Here is an 18,071-nt window from a genome sequence, read left to right on the forward strand (position 1 = left end):
TGAGACGAGTAAGTAAATGAGCCCCAATATAAGAAGATCTTTACATACACTAAGAGACTGACGTGTCTTGGTTTTATGTTCAAGTTCCTTGTACCAGGACAGCCATGAAATATTTAATATGAAAGTCGCCTGTACAACTGATAAGGGCGGTTAGGCCCTAGGATAAAAATCTCTAACATTAATAAAATTGTAAAGAGGAGGCTGCATATAATATAACTGGGGATGGTATGCTGCTTATAATATAACTGGGGAGCTGAGGCTGTATATAATATAACTGGGGAAGAGAGGCTGTATATAATTTAGCTGGGGAGAGTAGGCTGTTTATAATATAACTGGGGAAGAGAGGCTGTATATAATATAGCTGGGGAGGGGAGATGTATATAACTGGGATGGGGAGGCTGCACATAGTATAACTGGTAAGATGAGGCTGCATATAGTATAACTGGTGAGGGGAGGCTGCATATAGTATAACTGGTGAGGGGAGGTTGTATATAACAATGTTTTTACAATGCAAATGCATTGACCAATACTCAGCACCGAATGCACAAGCATTTATTAAGTAGAATATGTTGAGCCTCTTAACATTTATTGTGAAAACTAACAATATCCCACACTTCATATGCTTCTACTTTAAAAAAAATTTTGCCTCCCTGTAACAGTGGGGTTATGGACAGAGAGATTAACATGACAGCAGCCAATAGAGGGCGTAAGCACTGTGAGTGGCTAGGGCAGCATCAACACTTAATGTGGCCATGCTTACCATTGTATCTTCAGTGTTAACTACATTATTTCCAAAGCAACCAGCGTTTTTCTATTGAGAAATAAAGAAAATCATAAAACTTGCAATATACCTTCTTATCTTACCAGTGGTAGAAGCAACCTTTGACAATAATAGGCCGTGCGCACCTAGAAATATTAAAATTAGGATATTTGCCCTTTGCTTTTATTAAAATGACATTTGCTGTTTATTCCAGCTGAGATTGTGGAACATAAAGTGAATAATTATAGATCCATTTCAACATTCAATCAAAATAAGAAAGCAATTCTTCTTGGCGGTGAACCCTATTACGGAAAATGGCATCCAAATATAAATTGCACTTTTATACCATTTTACATCACATAAAAAAATGTAACAAAAAGTGATCAAAAGGTCGCACAGTCCTCAAAGTGGAAGCAATGTACAAGACAAGAAAGTGACGTAAATGCATTTTTCCGCCAAGTTCACCACATTTTAATTTTTTTCCAGCTTCCTAGTACACAGTACTACTTCTACATTTAAAAGTAGAATTTGGTATGTGGAAAATATGCCCTCATACAGATCTGTACATTGAAAATTGAAAAAGTGATATACTTTTTTTTGCTCCCCACCTTCAAAAAATAACAATACAAGGCTGTAACACGAAGGGGTTAATGAGATCTTTTAAAACCTACAGTTCCAGACAAGTAAAATTAGAATTACGTGTAACCTAATCTCAAACAATGAAGAACCATAATACATTTCTTTTGCTAAATGTTTGTCACACAATATTTCTTAATAAATTGTACATATTTAAATATGTAAAATATATACAGGATTCCATTTTAAAATTTACAACAAAAACTGGTCTCCCCCCATGCTAGCGGAACGTGTGATCACACCTTCGTGTCCCCTTTATTTATACGTGTACCCTTTTTGTAGTCACTGCCTTCTGTTTTGTCCTTTTTCTAAGTGCCCCTTAAGTAAGAGCTCCTTTTTAGTAACTGTCCAATTTTCACCCCCTTGTTAGTAATTCCCCCTTTGGTGGTGAGCTCCCTATAATGTTCAGGGAAGAAGGAGGCTGAGCCTCTGAAACATTGCAAAGGTTGCTATTGCCTCGGTGAACTCATGCCCTTCTGCAGCGTGGAACGCTAAAAGAATGTAACATATTCTTCATAAGGACTGAAGCAAAGTAAGAACACTATTACTTTTATTTGTATTTTTTTACTATAGTTCATGATTAAAGTATTGCTTTTTAAATGGATTAAGAAAGAGGTGTCGGTGCTTTACAAATGTGAAGCTCACACTGCATGTCAGAGCACATGAAAATCATGAGGTCTAAGGAACCGCCCAAGGAACTCAGAGACAGAATTGTGCCAAAACAGGCCAAAGTAACAAAAAGATTTCTGCAGCACTCGCAGTTCCTGAGGACACATAGTTTGGGACAACCACAACTCTTACTCTGGAGTGGGCAGAGAACATAAACGCACTTCACAGGAGGGGTCAGAGCCGGCTACACCTGCTGAGGAGGCTGAGGGCATTCGGAGTGCGGGGGGCTCTTCTTAAGACCTTCTTCAACTCTGTAGTGGCACCAGCCTTCTTCTTTGGCATAGTCTGTTGGGGAAGCAGCATCTCAGCTAGGGAAAGGAGCAGACTGGACAAACTGATTAGGAAAGCCAGTTCTGTCCTGGGGGGTCCTCTTGACACAGTGCAGGTGGTAGCTGAGAGGAGGACACTGGGTAAGTTGAAGTCTATTCTGGAGAATAGCTCCCATCCCTTGCATGAGACTGTGGTGGCATTGGGGAGCACCTTCAGTGACCGACTGCTTCACCCCAAATGTGAGAGGGAGCGTTATCGTAAGTCATTCCTCCCCGCTGCCATCAGGCTGTTCAACAAACAAGGCCCAAACAGAAGTAACCTGCGCCCCCCATCTAACCAGTCCCTGCAGGTCCCATCCACAGACTAAACATCAAACTGCCGATCATTGCTTGTCTCTTTTATGTCTTTTTATCCCCCTTTTCATTTTTGTTCATTTATCCCTAATATTATTGTTGTCATAGTTTGTACTTCACTCTCTGTACCCTCTCTGCTGCTGTAACGCTGTGAATTTCCCCACTGTGGGACTAATAAAGGATTATCTTATCTTATCTTATCTTACTCGACCTGGCCATCCAGCCAAACTAAGCAATTGTGGGGAAAGAGCCTTGGTGAGAGAGGTAAGGAAGAACCAGAAGATCACTGTTACTGAGTGCCAGAGATGCAGTAGGAAGATGCAGTCTCCACCAATCGAGGCTTTATCTCACAGCCCTCAATACCAGACCTATTTGCCTATCTGTTTGCCCTTGGAGGCCCAGATCTATTAAACTGGCTGTGGCATTTTTCTTTCTGACTTTACACTAAAAAGAATGTGAAAACTGCTTGCACATGTATCTATAAAGTGTTTGCACCAGGTTTGTGGCATGGCTGCACTAAGGTACACCGCACCACAAAATTCTGCACATAAAGGGGCATTCCGTTGCAGTCGGACCGTGCGCCACAGTTATTAATGCAACTTGACAGATATTGAGGCATGATGCATGCACCACGTCTCTATGTATTGTGCAGGTGCTGAGCAACCGTGCCACAAATTATAGAGCAGATCCCATTACTGGCCATTTGTGATGCTGCAGGTAATTTTTTATCGGATATCAGTTTACATCACTATTAATGAATCTGGGCCCGAATGTGCAGGGTGCGCCAGATTTAAATTGCAAACAGAATTGTGGCGCTCGTCAGTAATAAATGTCTTGTCGGACACAGAGCGGCCGCAACAGAAAACTGGGGCAGACATTTCATAAATACACATGCAAACAGTTTGCACATTTTGCACATTCAGACACAAAATCGGCATCCATTTAATTAGATCTGGGCCAACAAGTACTGCTATCCATATCTTTCATGCTCCTATTTGATTCCATGGGGTATATTGAAGATGCTGTATTAAGATGTATTTTCATCAAAAAACAATAGCCAAAGTAGACTTGGAGGGGGACTTTAATGAGGGCTTATATGTCAGTTGTCTGCCTAACAAGCCCTGAAATAAAAATGTCCTTGCATACAACTAGGAAGTGCGATAATTTACCAATTTATGTCGCCTCCATGGAAAGTGGGCGTGGAGCGGCTGATGAGAGACTACACGGGGCCTCTCTGTCCTGCACCTGTACCCTAGCCATAGATGGCGCCTATTCTGAATGGGTGAATGTTGTAGTGCAATTCTATGCCAGCGCAGCTGCCAGCTTCATACATCAGGAGCTGCCAGATATAGCTAGAGTGGCATACGGGCTATGAGAACATGATGCACATTAGAGAGTGTACTGATGCAAAATTAAATGCAAAAATTGCTAAAATTAAACCTGGTAAATTCACACCACACCAAGACTTGAAGCATACCTGTTTACAGTGCATTGAGGCATGATACATGCACCACGTCTCTATGTATTGTGCAGGTGCTGAGCAACGGTGCCACAAATTATAGATCACATCCTATTACTGGCCATTTGTGATGCTGCAGGTATTTTTTTAATGGATATCAGTGGGGCAAGTGCCGATATCCAACTCGCCATAAACAATGGCACATGGTCCATTGTTTGCACTCTGCAAAGTGCACACTGTTGTATGAGAACATTTTAAATTTTTTGTGTGTGGTTGTTATAAACATTTTTCTTATATACTTCTGTTGTCAAGGCAGAGCTGTCTGCTAGGCTAAAGACTTCTCCCCTATCATCTCTGTTCTCCTCTCTTTGCTATCCTGATGTTTTAGTCTCACGTTTTAGATCGTGGATGGGTTTTTGAATGCTATTATTAAATAAGGATTATTCTTAACTGCACCTGTGAATGTGCCTGCTCACCCCCTTCCTTTTTTAAAAAGGTTGCATATATATAATGGGGCAGATTTATCAAGTGTCTGAAAGTCAGAATCTTTCCAGTTGCCCATGGCAACCAATCACAGCTCCCCTTTAAAATATTTATGAGCATTGGTAAAATGAAAACTGAGCTGTGATTGGTTGCCATGGGCAACTGGAAAGATTCTGACTTTCAGACACTTAATAAATCTGCCCCAATGTCTCCACGTATCACGGTGAATTTAAACAACATCTAAAAAATATCTGAAAGACAACTCTGTTATAGTATATAGAACTGTGTGCTCACCCAGACTGGATCCCCAGCAGAGCACACCGCCAAGTAGTGAAAGGAGGGGGAGTGAGTGCTCTCCATTGAAAGGCTGGATGCCTGGCTCAGTCAGTGTGCCACGAGACAGTGCCAGCTCGCCACACTATGACTGGGTGCCAAAGACCTTCATGTGATCTTTATTATGCAAATTGTGCAGCCGGATATTGGGCCCACATACAGTCATGTGAATGGGGCCTTAGATATATTTCATCATCTGTAAGATCAGACCATAAAGCTTTGAAAAATAGTTGATAAAATGCTGGTGTAAAGGTATTATTTCACATGATGTGTTATCACTGAAGAATTGAATAATTGAAAACTCTTAAAACTTACCGAGAGTTCTACCATTTGTGTTGAAGTTATTGAATCTCGTTGTTTCTAGAAAATAAAACATAGATAGTACGGCCCATGCCACACTCATATTGGACCATGGACAATTACAAAAAATATACCTGCAAAAAATTGTGAATTTTACAAAGTAGCGTATTTTTCAGACTATAAGGCGCGCCGGAGTATAAGGTGCACCATCAATAAATGCCTGCTAAAACATCTAGGTTCATATATAAGGCGCACCAGATTATAAGTGCACCTGATTATAAGGATGAATGACCAGCAGGGGGCAGACCTGTGCACAGTTCAAGGCAGCTGTTGTCTCTAAGTATGGTTCATATATATTACTTTCTGAGAAAATCAAAGGATTTTTTGTCTGCCTTATAGTCCGAAAAATACGGTACGCATTTTTCTAGAATTTAGCCCTTAGTTTTGATTTGTAAAGCGCTATGGAATATGGTGGCACTATATAATTAAAGATTATTATTATAGTTGTAAAAAAATGTATCTTTAATATACTGCACAGTTAAGATATATCACTTCAACAGAAAGAAGAGGTTCCCTTTAACTTATTTAAATCTTGTTTGCAATTTTGCAAGGTACACACTGTTGTTTGAGAAGATTTTTAATGTTGTGTGTGGTGATGTTAAACATTTTTCTTATAGTCTTCATTAAGAAATTCTGCTTAATTTTTAAATAAACAGGATGCAAAGTTCCCCTTAGTATCAGTATTACTTCTCTGTTGTCAAGGTAGATCTGTCTGCTAGGCTGAAGACTTCTCTCCTATCATTTCTGATATTCTTTCTTTGCTATCTCTTTGTTTGTTCTTCCATGTTTTGCCTATGGATTGGTTTTGAAATGCTATAAACAGAGAATATTTTTTTTTACTGCAACTGTGAATGTGCTGACTGAACCCCTTCCTTTCTTGATGAAAGTTTGTATATATATATATATATAAACGAAGAAAAAATGGCAGCACTCCGAGATTGAATGTGATCAAAAACGTACTGTTTTATTCCAACATGTGCCAAGCTTGACATGTTTGGAATAAAACAGTACGTTTTTAATCACATTCAATCTCGGAGTGCTGCCAGTTTTTCTTCGTTTATACTTTGGATGAACTGAGGTTCTGGTTCTGGGAAGTGCTCCTGAGTGGTATTTATTATTTTGAGTGCTGCTATATATATCATATACCATTTTTTTTATTTTTATATGTGAAAGGAATTAACAAAGCTGAAGGTTGAGCACCCGATTTTTTTCTTAACTGGTGCATCTGATTTGTTTTAATTTTTATATATATATTCGTATATATTGTGGAGATTTGGCCCAGTAGAGACCGTGGTAGCGGGGTGCTGGGATGCAGTTCAAGACAGGGACACCAGGGTACAGTCCAAACAGGTCTCGCCTGCGTTTATTGCAGCAAAATAAAACCAGCCTTTACATTCAGGTATTTGAATAAACAAAAGAAAACCTACCCGTCAGGGTGCTAACTATACACAATAGTCCACTAGCTCACACTAAACAAAAGATCATGTGGCTGCTCCAGACCCACAGGTCAGAGCTGTGTCCTCTCAGCCTCCTTCCACAGAGAGACAACCCACTCAACTCTGCTGAGTCATTTTATCCAGGCTAATTAGGCTGTTCCCATCACCTGTGTCCAAGGTGCTGGACAAACCCACCTCAGCACTAAGGCCTTGCATAGAAGCAAAACCTAGGGGAAACATACCGCCCATCCACAGTTAACCCCTTCAGTGTCTCACAATATATACATACATATTTAATGTCCACCTACCACAGTGAATTTGAACAACATCTGAAAGATATCTGAAAGACAACTCTGTTGTAGTAGATTTGCTACCCAAAATTTCCTGGCCTCCCCCACTGCTGCTCTCAAATGAGAAATAGAGAGGCTTCGTTTTAGTAACATCATAACTGAATGGAAATTGTCTCTATTCTAAGAGTATTTCCAAGCGTGTAAGGCAACTTCTTTCACGCTGCTGTGTGATCACCTGGACTGGATCCCGGGCAGAGCACATCGCCGGATAGTGAAGAGATGGGGAGTGAGGGCTTTCCATGGAAAGTGGATACACCTGGCCATGAGACACTCTCAGCTCACCGCACTGTGACTGGCTGCCAAAGACCTTTATGAGGGGCTTAATCTGACAGCAAATACAGTCATGTGAATGGGGCCTTAGATACATTTTATCATCTGTAAGATCAGTCTTATTGATTATAAAGCTGTGAAACATAGCTGATAAAATGCTGGTGTAAAGAATTATTTCACAGGATGCGTAATCACTGAAGAGTTGAGTCAGCGAAGACACTTATAACTTACCGAGAGTTCTACAACTTCTGCGGAAGTTATAAAATCATAATTGATCTAGAAAGTAAAACATAGACAGTACAATAAATATAACTGCATAAAAACATAGTAATCATTTTCTTGAATTTAGCTCTAAGTTGCAAAAAAACCCAAAAACATTTGTCGTTAAACCCTTGCCGCCAAAGCTGCACCCATTTTTTAAAATCTGACATGTCACTTTAAGTGGTTATAACTTTGGAAGCTAACCCCCTTCCTGTTGAGCATTGTAAAAGTATGGGCTAAGCCCTCTCCATAGTCGGTAAGCGGGTAAGCTGCTAGCACCGATCACGGGTGTTTTCCCGCTTCCACCATCTTGCTAAAGATCGCCGCTCCCCGGGACGTCATAGGGGAGTGGCAATCCATTACTATGACAGACCCGCTTCCGAAGACCCGAGGCTGTATAATTTTAACTTATTCATTACAATGTACAACTTAATTGCTGGGAATATTAGGCGTATTAAACGACTTTTTAATTTGGAACTTTCTTGAAACCCAAAGCAACATTTATGGGTCTGAATGTGCAGGAGTAGAATAAAACTTTAGTAACTTAATAAGCTAAGTTTGACCAAAATATAAAACATTTAACTTATTTATATCAGTTTTTTTATCTTAATATTAACATTGCAAGTCATATTTTTACCGAACACATGACCTTCGACAGCTTGTGAGGCATTAGAGAGACATCACTCTAAAATAAAGGATAGAAAAGTAAGTTATGGCTGTTATTAAAGTCATGGTCAGGGATTTATTTTAGTCAAGTGTATATTGTGCTCTTAACTAGAACAACATAGAATGGGTGAATTGTGAAACAATGCACAAGGCGCTTACTGGGGCAGTACTGTGAGTGAATAGGGTTGCGTCTGTGTGTTTGGTGCCCTTCCTGGTGTGTTGCTGAAAATCCCTCCTTCCAGCAAAAAGAGGCTAGACAATCTAGACAACAAATGAGTATAAAGATACAGTGACTCAGTTATCCAGCGCAGCAATGCCTGTGTGTGTCTCTTTCTGACTGTCTCTGTATCTCTTTTTCTCTGACTGACGGTCTCCAACTGTATCTGTGACTGTTTCTGTCTGAGCGCCTCTGACTGTCTTTGTCTGTGCCTATCTGTCTCTGACTGTCTCTGTCTTTGACGTTCTTTGTTGCTGACCATCTCAGTCAGTGATGGTCTGTGATCATTTTGTTCTCTGACTGTCTCTGTTTCTGACTGTCTTTGTCACCGACTGTCTCTGACTATCTTTTTCTTTCTCTGACTCTGTCTTTCTGTTATTGTCTCTTTTGTCTCTGTCTCTGAACGTCTCTGATCATATCTGTCTTTCAGAGTCTGACTGTCTCCGTCTCCGACTGTCTGTGACTGTCTCATACTGTCTCTGTTTCCAATTTTATCTGTATTTGTCTCTGTCTCTGACAGCTACTTTGTATATGGAGTAACTTAGCAGAAGTGTCTGAGAGCAGAACTGTTCTAGTTGCCCATAACAACCAATCAGAGCACAAATTTCATTTTCCCACAGCAGTTTATAAAATTACAGCTGATCTCCGATCAGTTTCCATGGGTGACTGGAAGAGTTCTGAAAAATTTTCCCCTTATCTCTTTATCCCTATCCATCTTACTGTACACATAAGCTGTCTTATACTTGTTGCCTATAGTAACCAATCAAAGCTTAGAGCTCATATTATCATATATACGTGAGTAAAAGCTGCCCCGAGTATAAGCCAAGGCCCCTAATTTTGCCACCAAAAGCTGTAAAAACCTATTGACTCGAGTATAAGCCGAGAGTGGAAAATGCATTGGTCACAGCCTCCCAGTACATAGCCAGCAAGCCCCCAGTAGTATATAGCCAGCCAGCTCCCAGTAGTAAAAAATAAACTTACATACCCATCTTCCGGCGGTCCTCGATGCTTGGCGCGACTCTCCACGGCTCTTCTTCAGTCTCCTCTCCACTGTACATCATATTATGAAGTCATCAGCCGCATCATCAGAGAATGGCCGCGGCTCTGACAGCTGTTAAAGCGGAGAAGCAGAAGAGGACCCGTGACGAGCATCAGGAAGCCGCAACGAGCATCAGGGACGCCAGAAGGTGAGTATGTAAGTTTATTTTTTTAATTGACTTGTGTGTATGCCTAGGTGAGATTTTTTAGCACATTTTTTGTGCTGCAAAACTAGGCTTATACACAAGTATGTATGGTAATGACTCATGACAAAATAGCAACCAATCATGTCACAGCTTCTAACTGTCACAGCATCAGACAATGGCTCCTGTATATGGTGTGGGTTGAAAATTTTGACTCAATACCTAGTCTATGACGTTCTCACAGAGAGCGACTGTGCAAAATTTGGTAATTGTAAACGTGGCTGTGCAGATTCCTTTAGCGGACTTACATACATACATACACACATTTTTAGCTAAACACACGTTTAGCTTTATATATTAGATTTGTATGTATGTACCATCAGGGCCTTCTTCATACAGGTTGATAGCACAGCATGATCCGCCTGTAATTATTAACAGAAATATTTTTTTTTCAGAATTTATGAACTCTACAGATAATGAATATTAATGCATTTCCATATGTGGCATATTACCAGAGAGATTACTAGAATATGTTTCATATTCATTTTGAACACCACAGTTTTGTAGAGAGATAATTACTTATTTAATCAATTAACCCCTTACCGTTGCGCGCAATAATAGTATGGCGCGCGTCGGGTCCTGGTGCATATTGCAGCAAAGACTTCCCGATAACACCCACGATTGGTGCTAGCCCCGATCGCCGGTGTTTTCCCGCCGACGGCAAAGCTGCTGGCGGTTTCAAAAAGATGGCGGCGCATGGGCATCATCTTCTGAAGACCCAAGGCTGACTCCTGTTAACCCTATCATTACAATGTGCTATCAGCACATTGAAATGAGTGAGGAGGAAAATCGATCAGACAACCTAGGGTTAATGTACCCTAGGAAGTCTGAAAAATAGTAAAAATAAAAAAAGTTTAAAAAAAAAATCACCCTCCTTTCCCTAGAACTGATATAACAATTAATAAACAGTAAAAATCATAAACACTTTAGTTATCGATGCATCTGAAAATGCCGAATCTATCAAAATATGATAAAGTTTTTTCACTGCGTTTGACACCGTAACGAAAAGTAAAAAATGGCACTTTTTTGCCATTTTGAAAAAAAATAAAAGAATCAATAAAAAGTGATCAAAAGGTCTCACAGTCCTAAAAGTTATATCAATGAAAATGACATCAAAAGTTGCAAAAAATTACACCACCCACAGCTCCATACACCAAAGTATGAAAAAGTTATTGGTGCCAGAAGATGGCGAAATCAAAAAAGACATTTTTTTATGGGAGGTTTTAATTTTTGTAAATGTATGAAAACATCATAAAACCTATACAAATTTGGTATCTCCGTAATCATACTGACCCAAAGAATAAAGTAGGCATGTCATTTGGGGCGCTCAGTGAAAGCCGTAATATCCAAGCCCACAAATACCTTTTTTCACCATTTTCATTGCATTTGGAATTTTTTTTCCACTTCCCAGTACACGGCATGGAATATTAAATGCCGTCACTATGAAATGCAATCTGTTTTTGAATAGATTTTTGAAGGTAGGGAGTGAAAAATGGAAATGAAAAAACAAAAAAAGGCCAGGTCATTTAGGGGTTAATTAAATGGTTACAAACTTTCTTAAGCTTTAGTGAATTTCACTTTAAACCTGGCACTGAACCCCTGGCAATGTATAATTGTAAACTTACCATGGTACATAGTACATCCGTTACATCGTTACTTAGGTTTAGATGGTCCTGGAGAAACACAATGACAATTATTTTTCTTGACATTTATATATAAAAGTTGACAGCAGGAGTAAGGCTGTCATTACACCTGCTCTAATAGGGAATAAATTACATAAATTACATAGTCAAAATAATAATTAGTATCAATATTTTTTCTTGCAGTATTTATAGGAACTGTTATTACATTTATGGGAACCTTAAAGGGAACCTACCACCCAGATTCTACCTATAAAGGTAGAAGGGGTGGTAGGTGGATGAATGGGACGTGAGGATAGCCCTTTTTTGGGCTAATCCTCACGTCCCGGGTGTCTTTTACAAAACTTTATTACATGTATATGCAAATTTTTTTATGCGGCTACTGGGGCGTGGAGTAGCCGGACATGAGGCTACTAGTCGCGGCTACTCCACCCCCCAGTAGCCGCGTTACTCCGCCTACCAGATAATCTTCGGCGCGCAGCTCCTGGTAGCTGCGCGCCCTCGTCCGGGTCCCCTGCGTTCTGCGCATGCGGTAGGCGGAGTAACGCTGCTACTGGGGCGTGGAGTAGCCGCGACTAGTAGCCTCATGTCCGGCTACTCCACGCCCCAGTAGCCGCATAAAAAAATTTGCATATACATGTAATAAAGTTTTGTAAAAGACACCCGGGACGTGAGGATTAGCCCAAAAAAGGGCTATCCTCACGTCCCATCCATCCACCTACCACCCCTTCTACCTTTATAGGTAGAATCGGGGTGGTAGGTGCCCTTTAAATACATTTAAACCTGGGAGCCGGTGCACAGCAGGCCAGATTTAACAAGTTCCAGGCTTTTATTATTCCCGAAATGCAATTTGGCTAGACCCCTTCAAAAAACTGGTGTACTCAGGATGTTCACACCCAGTTACTCATAGCGGTAAAAGAAGCAATGGGAAAACCACACAACCTTCCTATCACTGTGGTTAAAGGTGCTCTGGGTGTTCAGACCCAGTTATTCAAATGCAGAATTTAATTCCATTAGTTCCATTAATCCAGAATCCAAAAATTTTGAGTTGATGTTCTGGAAATGCAGAACTTATTCAGACACTAGCAGAACCAAGTTATCTTAATAAATGTTAAGGTATCCACATTGGTTGTAGAGAGGCAGATCCACTTTTTGGTGATACCACCTGCGGTGCTGCACAGAGAGTACTCTGACAGTACAGCAGCCACATGGCATAGAGGGCAAGCTTTGGCCATGTGACCATTATTCCAACCAAGAAATTGAACAGAGAGAATCTATCCTTCAGTACCAGGAGACGTGTGGATAGATAATCATACACCGTGTGCTGCCCCCTGGTACTATGTGCTCCATCCGATGGTGGTAAAAATTGAGGAGGTGTGAATGTGGCATTCCACATTCTACCAGTTCTCACTTTGCTAGTGTTCCTGCTGCATTAGTGACTTCCTTCTCCACCAAGAGCAGCCACTGAGCTCTCAATTTTGCAGTGGAACTCGGCCAGTAGTGCCTGCACTAAGTGCGCTTCTACTCCCTCATTTTAGTCTCATACTCTAGTATTGGAATGAAGGATACTATGTTATCCATGTAGCATGGATCCAGCAGGTAGGCCATTCAATATACAGCAAAGTTGAGTATGTATCTGGACAACTTGAGTGTCAGTGAACAGGCACTGGAGCATATAGTGGCTCATGTGGCCCAGGGTGCCTAGGGGCTAGGACAAGCTGTCCTCAGTGGAAGGTGTCTCCATCTGCATATCCTCAGCCACGCTCCAGTGATGCCTTTGAGATGCTCTGGGTGTCATCCAACTCCTCCTCATCTTCCTCCTGCTCCAAATCTGTTCTCTGGCTGGAGAGTGTGGTAGCAGAGCGCCATTTTGGGACCCCAATCTGTGCTTTTCTCCTCTTCTTGCTTGTCTACCATTATTACATCCTCTGTCATGGCCTGAAGAGCTTCTTCTAGCAGGTGAAAGATAGGTATGATGGAGCTAAGGATGATTGAAATCATAAATTTCGCTTCACATATTAGCAATGTGTACCTCCAACGCAGCAAGTGGTCATCACATTTGCATCAGCTTTGTATTAGAAATAGTAAACAAGCCGTGAATTCCTAGTATGGATGTATCTAGCCTCTTAGCATATCAAGAATACCTCTCGCTGTAACAACTTATACTTAATAAAAGCTGAATCGTCCCCTTCAATTTGTTCAAGATTTACTCATCTCAGATCATATACTTTTATGGTTCTTTTCCTTAAAATGTCTAGCCATCCCAGCAGGGACGGATTAAGACTGCAATCGCCCTGGACTGTAGAAATATTATACTATATACCAGTGATGGCAAACCTTTCACAGGCCAAGTGCCCAAACTACAACCAAAATCCACTTATTTACCGTGAAGTGCCAGTATGGAATTGATATACAGTAACTTATTGCTTCTGTTCTTAATTGTATCGACCCTCTGAGGCCACCAATACAGCTGACAGGAGGGCAAAGACAGACATCATTGTAGCTTCTCTCCAGGGTTTCTCTGTTCAGGAAGCATGGTGGGTTCAGCAGGATGAGCTCCAAAGATAATGCAGTTCTGTCAACACCTTCTTACTATTCCCGCAGTTCCAAACATCCAATAAAGTGTCGCTTTACCATAGCGCTGAGAGCAGCATCTCTTAAGTTTCCTGGGACTGCAGGAAGATTCAGTGTTTGGTGAACTCTGTCCTTGGACAATGGCCTGAGTGCCCGCAGAAAGGGGTCTGAGTGCCAACTCTGGCACCCGTGCCATAGGTTCGCCACCACTGCTATATTCTATATACTAGAGTCAAGCTTCTTGAGGAATGGAGGATGTGCATCTTCCACCTTCTTTCAATCTGTGGTTTCAGAACTTTTGGAGGACCTTCAAAGTTTTTTTCTCAAAGGCTATACTTATACTTAGATATGAGCCACAATATGGTAAATTGTTCATGGATCGCCCAAAGTTTGTATATAAAGAAGGACGATCTATAGCAAATTAATTGGTAAGATCAGCTAATAAGCCCCAAGTCTGCTGATTTTGAACACACAGAAAAAGGGGATGTGCCTTTGTTTATTGCGGCAAAATTGCACTGGCATTATTAAAGGTCTGTCATTTAGTCATCCCAGTAAGAGTATTTCTATTGAGATCTGAGGGTTCCATACTTGTGATAGCTCTAATGTTATTTACATGTTGAAATGTCCATGTAGTATGGCCTATGTTGGACAGACCACTTGGAACATCAAAACAAGACTAATTGAACAGAAATCTGTAATTAACCCCTTAGCGCTCTGCGCCGTAGCTGTACTGCGCTGAGTCCCACAATTAGCGCTCAGCGCAGTACAGCTACTGCGCAGAGCCGATGCCGGTTCAGCGCTGCATAGCAGCCGAACCGGCATCGTTAGCCGCGGGATTTCAGCGGTAATCTACCGCTGACATCCCCGGCTAACACCCGCGGTCGGAGTGGGCTCCGATCGCGGGTGTTTAACCCGTTAAATGCCTCGGTCAACGCGACCGCGGCATTTAACATGCCTTCTGGGGGTCTTTACCCCACGATCGGCCCCCCCGCACCCTTTTTGGGGGGGGCGATCGCTGTTTTGGCTCCTATGGGGTCCGATCGGGACCCCAGAGAAGCCTGGAGGGTTTACCTTTAAGATGGCGTCTGTGACGTCATCTTAAAGGCAAAGTGTCAGCCTATGCATCTGCATAGGCTGGCACTGATAATACCCTGCAATACATTAGTATTGCAGAGTATTATCAAGAACAAGCAATCAGATGATTGCTTGTTCATATCCCATGGTGGATCATGTAAAAAATGTACAAAATAATGTTTTTCAATAAAAAATTACTTTATAAATTACTAAAAATGCCCATAAGCCCCAAAACATTTAAAGAGACATATAACGCTCAAAAAAGTCTAAATCATAACACAAACCCCACATATATAGTATCACCGCGTCTGTAACAATCCATAGAATAAAACTAAATAACTATTGAACCCATATAATGAACGCCGTAAAAAAAAAAAACGTCAAAAACCCGCCAAAAATTATGATTTTTACCTATTATATCCCACTAAAAATGCAATAAAAAGTGATCAACAAAACATATGTACTCCAAAAAGATATTGTTGCAAAGAACAACATGTCCCGCAAAATAAAAGCCATCAACCAGCTCTGTAGCCAAAAACGTAACAATGTTATGCCACTTGGAAGACAGTGATGCAAAAATGATAGATTTTTCCCCACATTAGGGTTTTATTTGGCAAATTTAGTAAAACATAAGAAAAAATATTCATGTCTGGTATCCCCGTAATCGTATCAACCCATAGAATAAAGATAACAGGATTATTAGGCTATATGGTGAACACGAAAAAAAAAAGTGAAAAATCCAGTACAGAATTGATGCTTTTCTACTCATGACCTCAAAAAAAGTTCCAAAATTTTCAACAATAGGTGATACCAACCCCAAAATGGTAACACTGGAAAAAGCATCTCGTCCCGCAAAAAAAATGCCGTCACATGACCCAAATAACGGAAAAGCGAAAATTTTATAGCCTTCAAAAGGGGGCAACCAGAAAACTAAAATCCTGGCAGCTGCAGGGTGCTCCTTCCCTTCTGCGCCTCACTGTGCCCCCATAACACAAGTAATGTCCACATGTGGGGGGTCGCTGCACTCAGGAGAAATTGCTGAACAAATTTTATGGTGAGTTTTCTCTTTTTATCTTTTGGAAATGTGTAAATTTTAGGGCTAAATGAACGTATAACCGACAAAATTTGACCATTCTAAATTTCACCGCCATTTTGATTCAATTACTATGAAGATCTCAAGGGGTTAACAATCTTTGTAAATGCTGTTTCTGATAGTTTGAGGGGTGCAGATTTGAAAATGGGTTGGTTATATAGGGGGTTTTGTTGCTAAATATGTAAAATTTGATTTCAAACAGTATTTATCCCCAAAATAGTCAATTCCGAAAATACGGAAAATCGCTATTCGATTTGTAGGCCGCGTGACGTCAAAATAAATTATCCAAACATTTCAAAAATTATGAAAATGTAAAGTAGACAAATGGGAAATGTTATTCTGCAAGTTATTTAGGTGGTAAATCTATCTGCCTGAAAACGCGGTGATTTTGAATTTCGAAAATGGCAAATTTTTCTAAAAATTCATCATTTTTTTTCTTTTTTTTGTAAATAAACGCAAAACTTATCAGCCAAATTGTACCACTAAAATGAAGTACAACATGTGGGGAAAAAACAATCTCAGAATCGCTTTGATAAGTAACACTGTTCAAAAGTTATTACCACAAGAAAAGACACTGGTCAAATTTCAAAAAAAAGTTGCGAGCCTTAACCTGCAAACAGGCTGCGTCCTTAAGGGGTTAAACTTGTTAAATTAAGCTTGTGCGTGCAATGGGCCAAACTTTCTATCTATAATTTGGGGGATGGAAAGCTGAAGGGCGACTTGTTTTCAGGATTTTCTGGTGCCTCGGCTACTAGAGCTTCCTTCTTAATTGTCTGTGTCAGTCTAGTCTTGTAGTCCTCTGCCAGATTGCGACGTGTAGATACTTTAATGCACTAAGATTATCTAGCAGACATCGTCACTATTAAGCCTATTGCCTATAGGAGAGTTTAATATAATTTACTCATGTCACACTTGCCTGAATGTCTTGTCCACACGCTTAGAGAATCTAAGCGTTAAGGCAAGATATTCAGGCAAGGTAACGATGCAAGTGTGTTACGAGTAAGGGCTCATTCACGCGTACGTAATGGGGACCAGTATCAGTCCCCTTTGATGTCTGTGGCGCCTAGTCACTGTGCGATGAGTGTTGTCTCGCTGTACCGTGACCACCAAAATATAGGACTTGTCCTATATTTTGCTATGTTACAGCAGGGCGCTGCCATGCTCTATGGAGAGGGGACCTCATCCCACCTCTTCTCCAGCGTGTTTGTGGGAATGTACCCTAAATCGTATCACACTAGTTGTGGGCAATAGGTCTAAACCCTCCTGGTATGTCCTGCCTTCAGCTGAGTGGTAAACTGTACTTTGCCCAGGATAAACAGCTATTACACTGCTGCCACCATATGTTGAGATGTGGGTTCTTCTAGCCGTTATAAAAAGTAGTCACTCAGGATTCCGGTCAAAAACTGTGCTTTTTTCTCACAAAAATATATCAAAGAAAATGCTGAAAATTCAGGGGTCAGGTTGCAGCTGCAATGGAACAAGTAGCTCCCCTATGGACAATCTGAACAAGAGCAGCTCTATGTACACACAGGAGTCTTAAAGGGATATACCTTTGAGGTGCACACATACAATACATTTCATACATAAAGCATACATAACATTAGTGCCCTACTAGAATAAAAAATAGCTTATGGTGAATGGTGGATGCTGAATCAGTTGTAGAAATAATAGTGGACAGAGACAAAGGTTTTGCTGTCCAGCAGGAGGAGAAAAGCAGACAAAGATACAGACACAAACTTATTTAGTATCTGTCCCCTTACACCCCTACCTTACCAAACTCCACCTCCTAACCCCATCATCAACCCTCCCATATAGAGTGGAATTAACGGTGCTCGATAATTATTAATGATAAATAATAACACTATATCTTAATTCCACAGTAACGGCTATGCTGTCCAGTCTCATTGAAGGAAATAGGAAAAAACT

The 18,071-nt window shown here is 40.8% G+C and overlaps 1 protein-coding gene across 8 annotated transcripts in view; it reads right to left on the reverse strand.

Moving 5' to 3' along the window:
• The window catches only part of LOC140104322 (uncharacterized), a 51,668-nt gene that overhangs the window by 6,739 nt on the left and 26,858 nt on the right, over positions 1-18,071 (reverse strand). For 5 of the 8 annotated variants that reach the window (XM_072127825.1, XM_072127823.1, XM_072127822.1 and 2 more), the window contains exons 7-12: positions 11,390-11,437; positions 10,082-10,126; positions 8,278-8,325; positions 7,611-7,655; positions 5,279-5,323; positions 761-811 (exon numbers count right to left, since the gene is read on the reverse strand). In XM_072127825.1, coding sequence (XP_071983926.1) covers positions 761-811; positions 5,279-5,323; positions 7,611-7,655; positions 8,278-8,325; positions 10,082-10,126; positions 11,390-11,437 — 282 coding nt within the window. The remainder of the gene's footprint in view (positions 1-760; positions 812-5,278; positions 5,324-7,610; positions 7,656-8,277; positions 8,326-10,081; positions 10,127-11,389; positions 11,438-18,071) is intronic. The other 3 variants (XM_072127824.1, XM_072127820.1, XM_072127819.1) reach the window with 2 other exon arrangements.

This window comes from Engystomops pustulosus, chromosome 10 (assembly GCF_040894005.1).
Source record: "Engystomops pustulosus chromosome 10, aEngPut4.maternal, whole genome shotgun sequence".
In the NCBI taxonomy this organism is placed as follows: domain Eukaryota; kingdom Metazoa; phylum Chordata; class Amphibia; order Anura; family Leptodactylidae; genus Engystomops; species Engystomops pustulosus.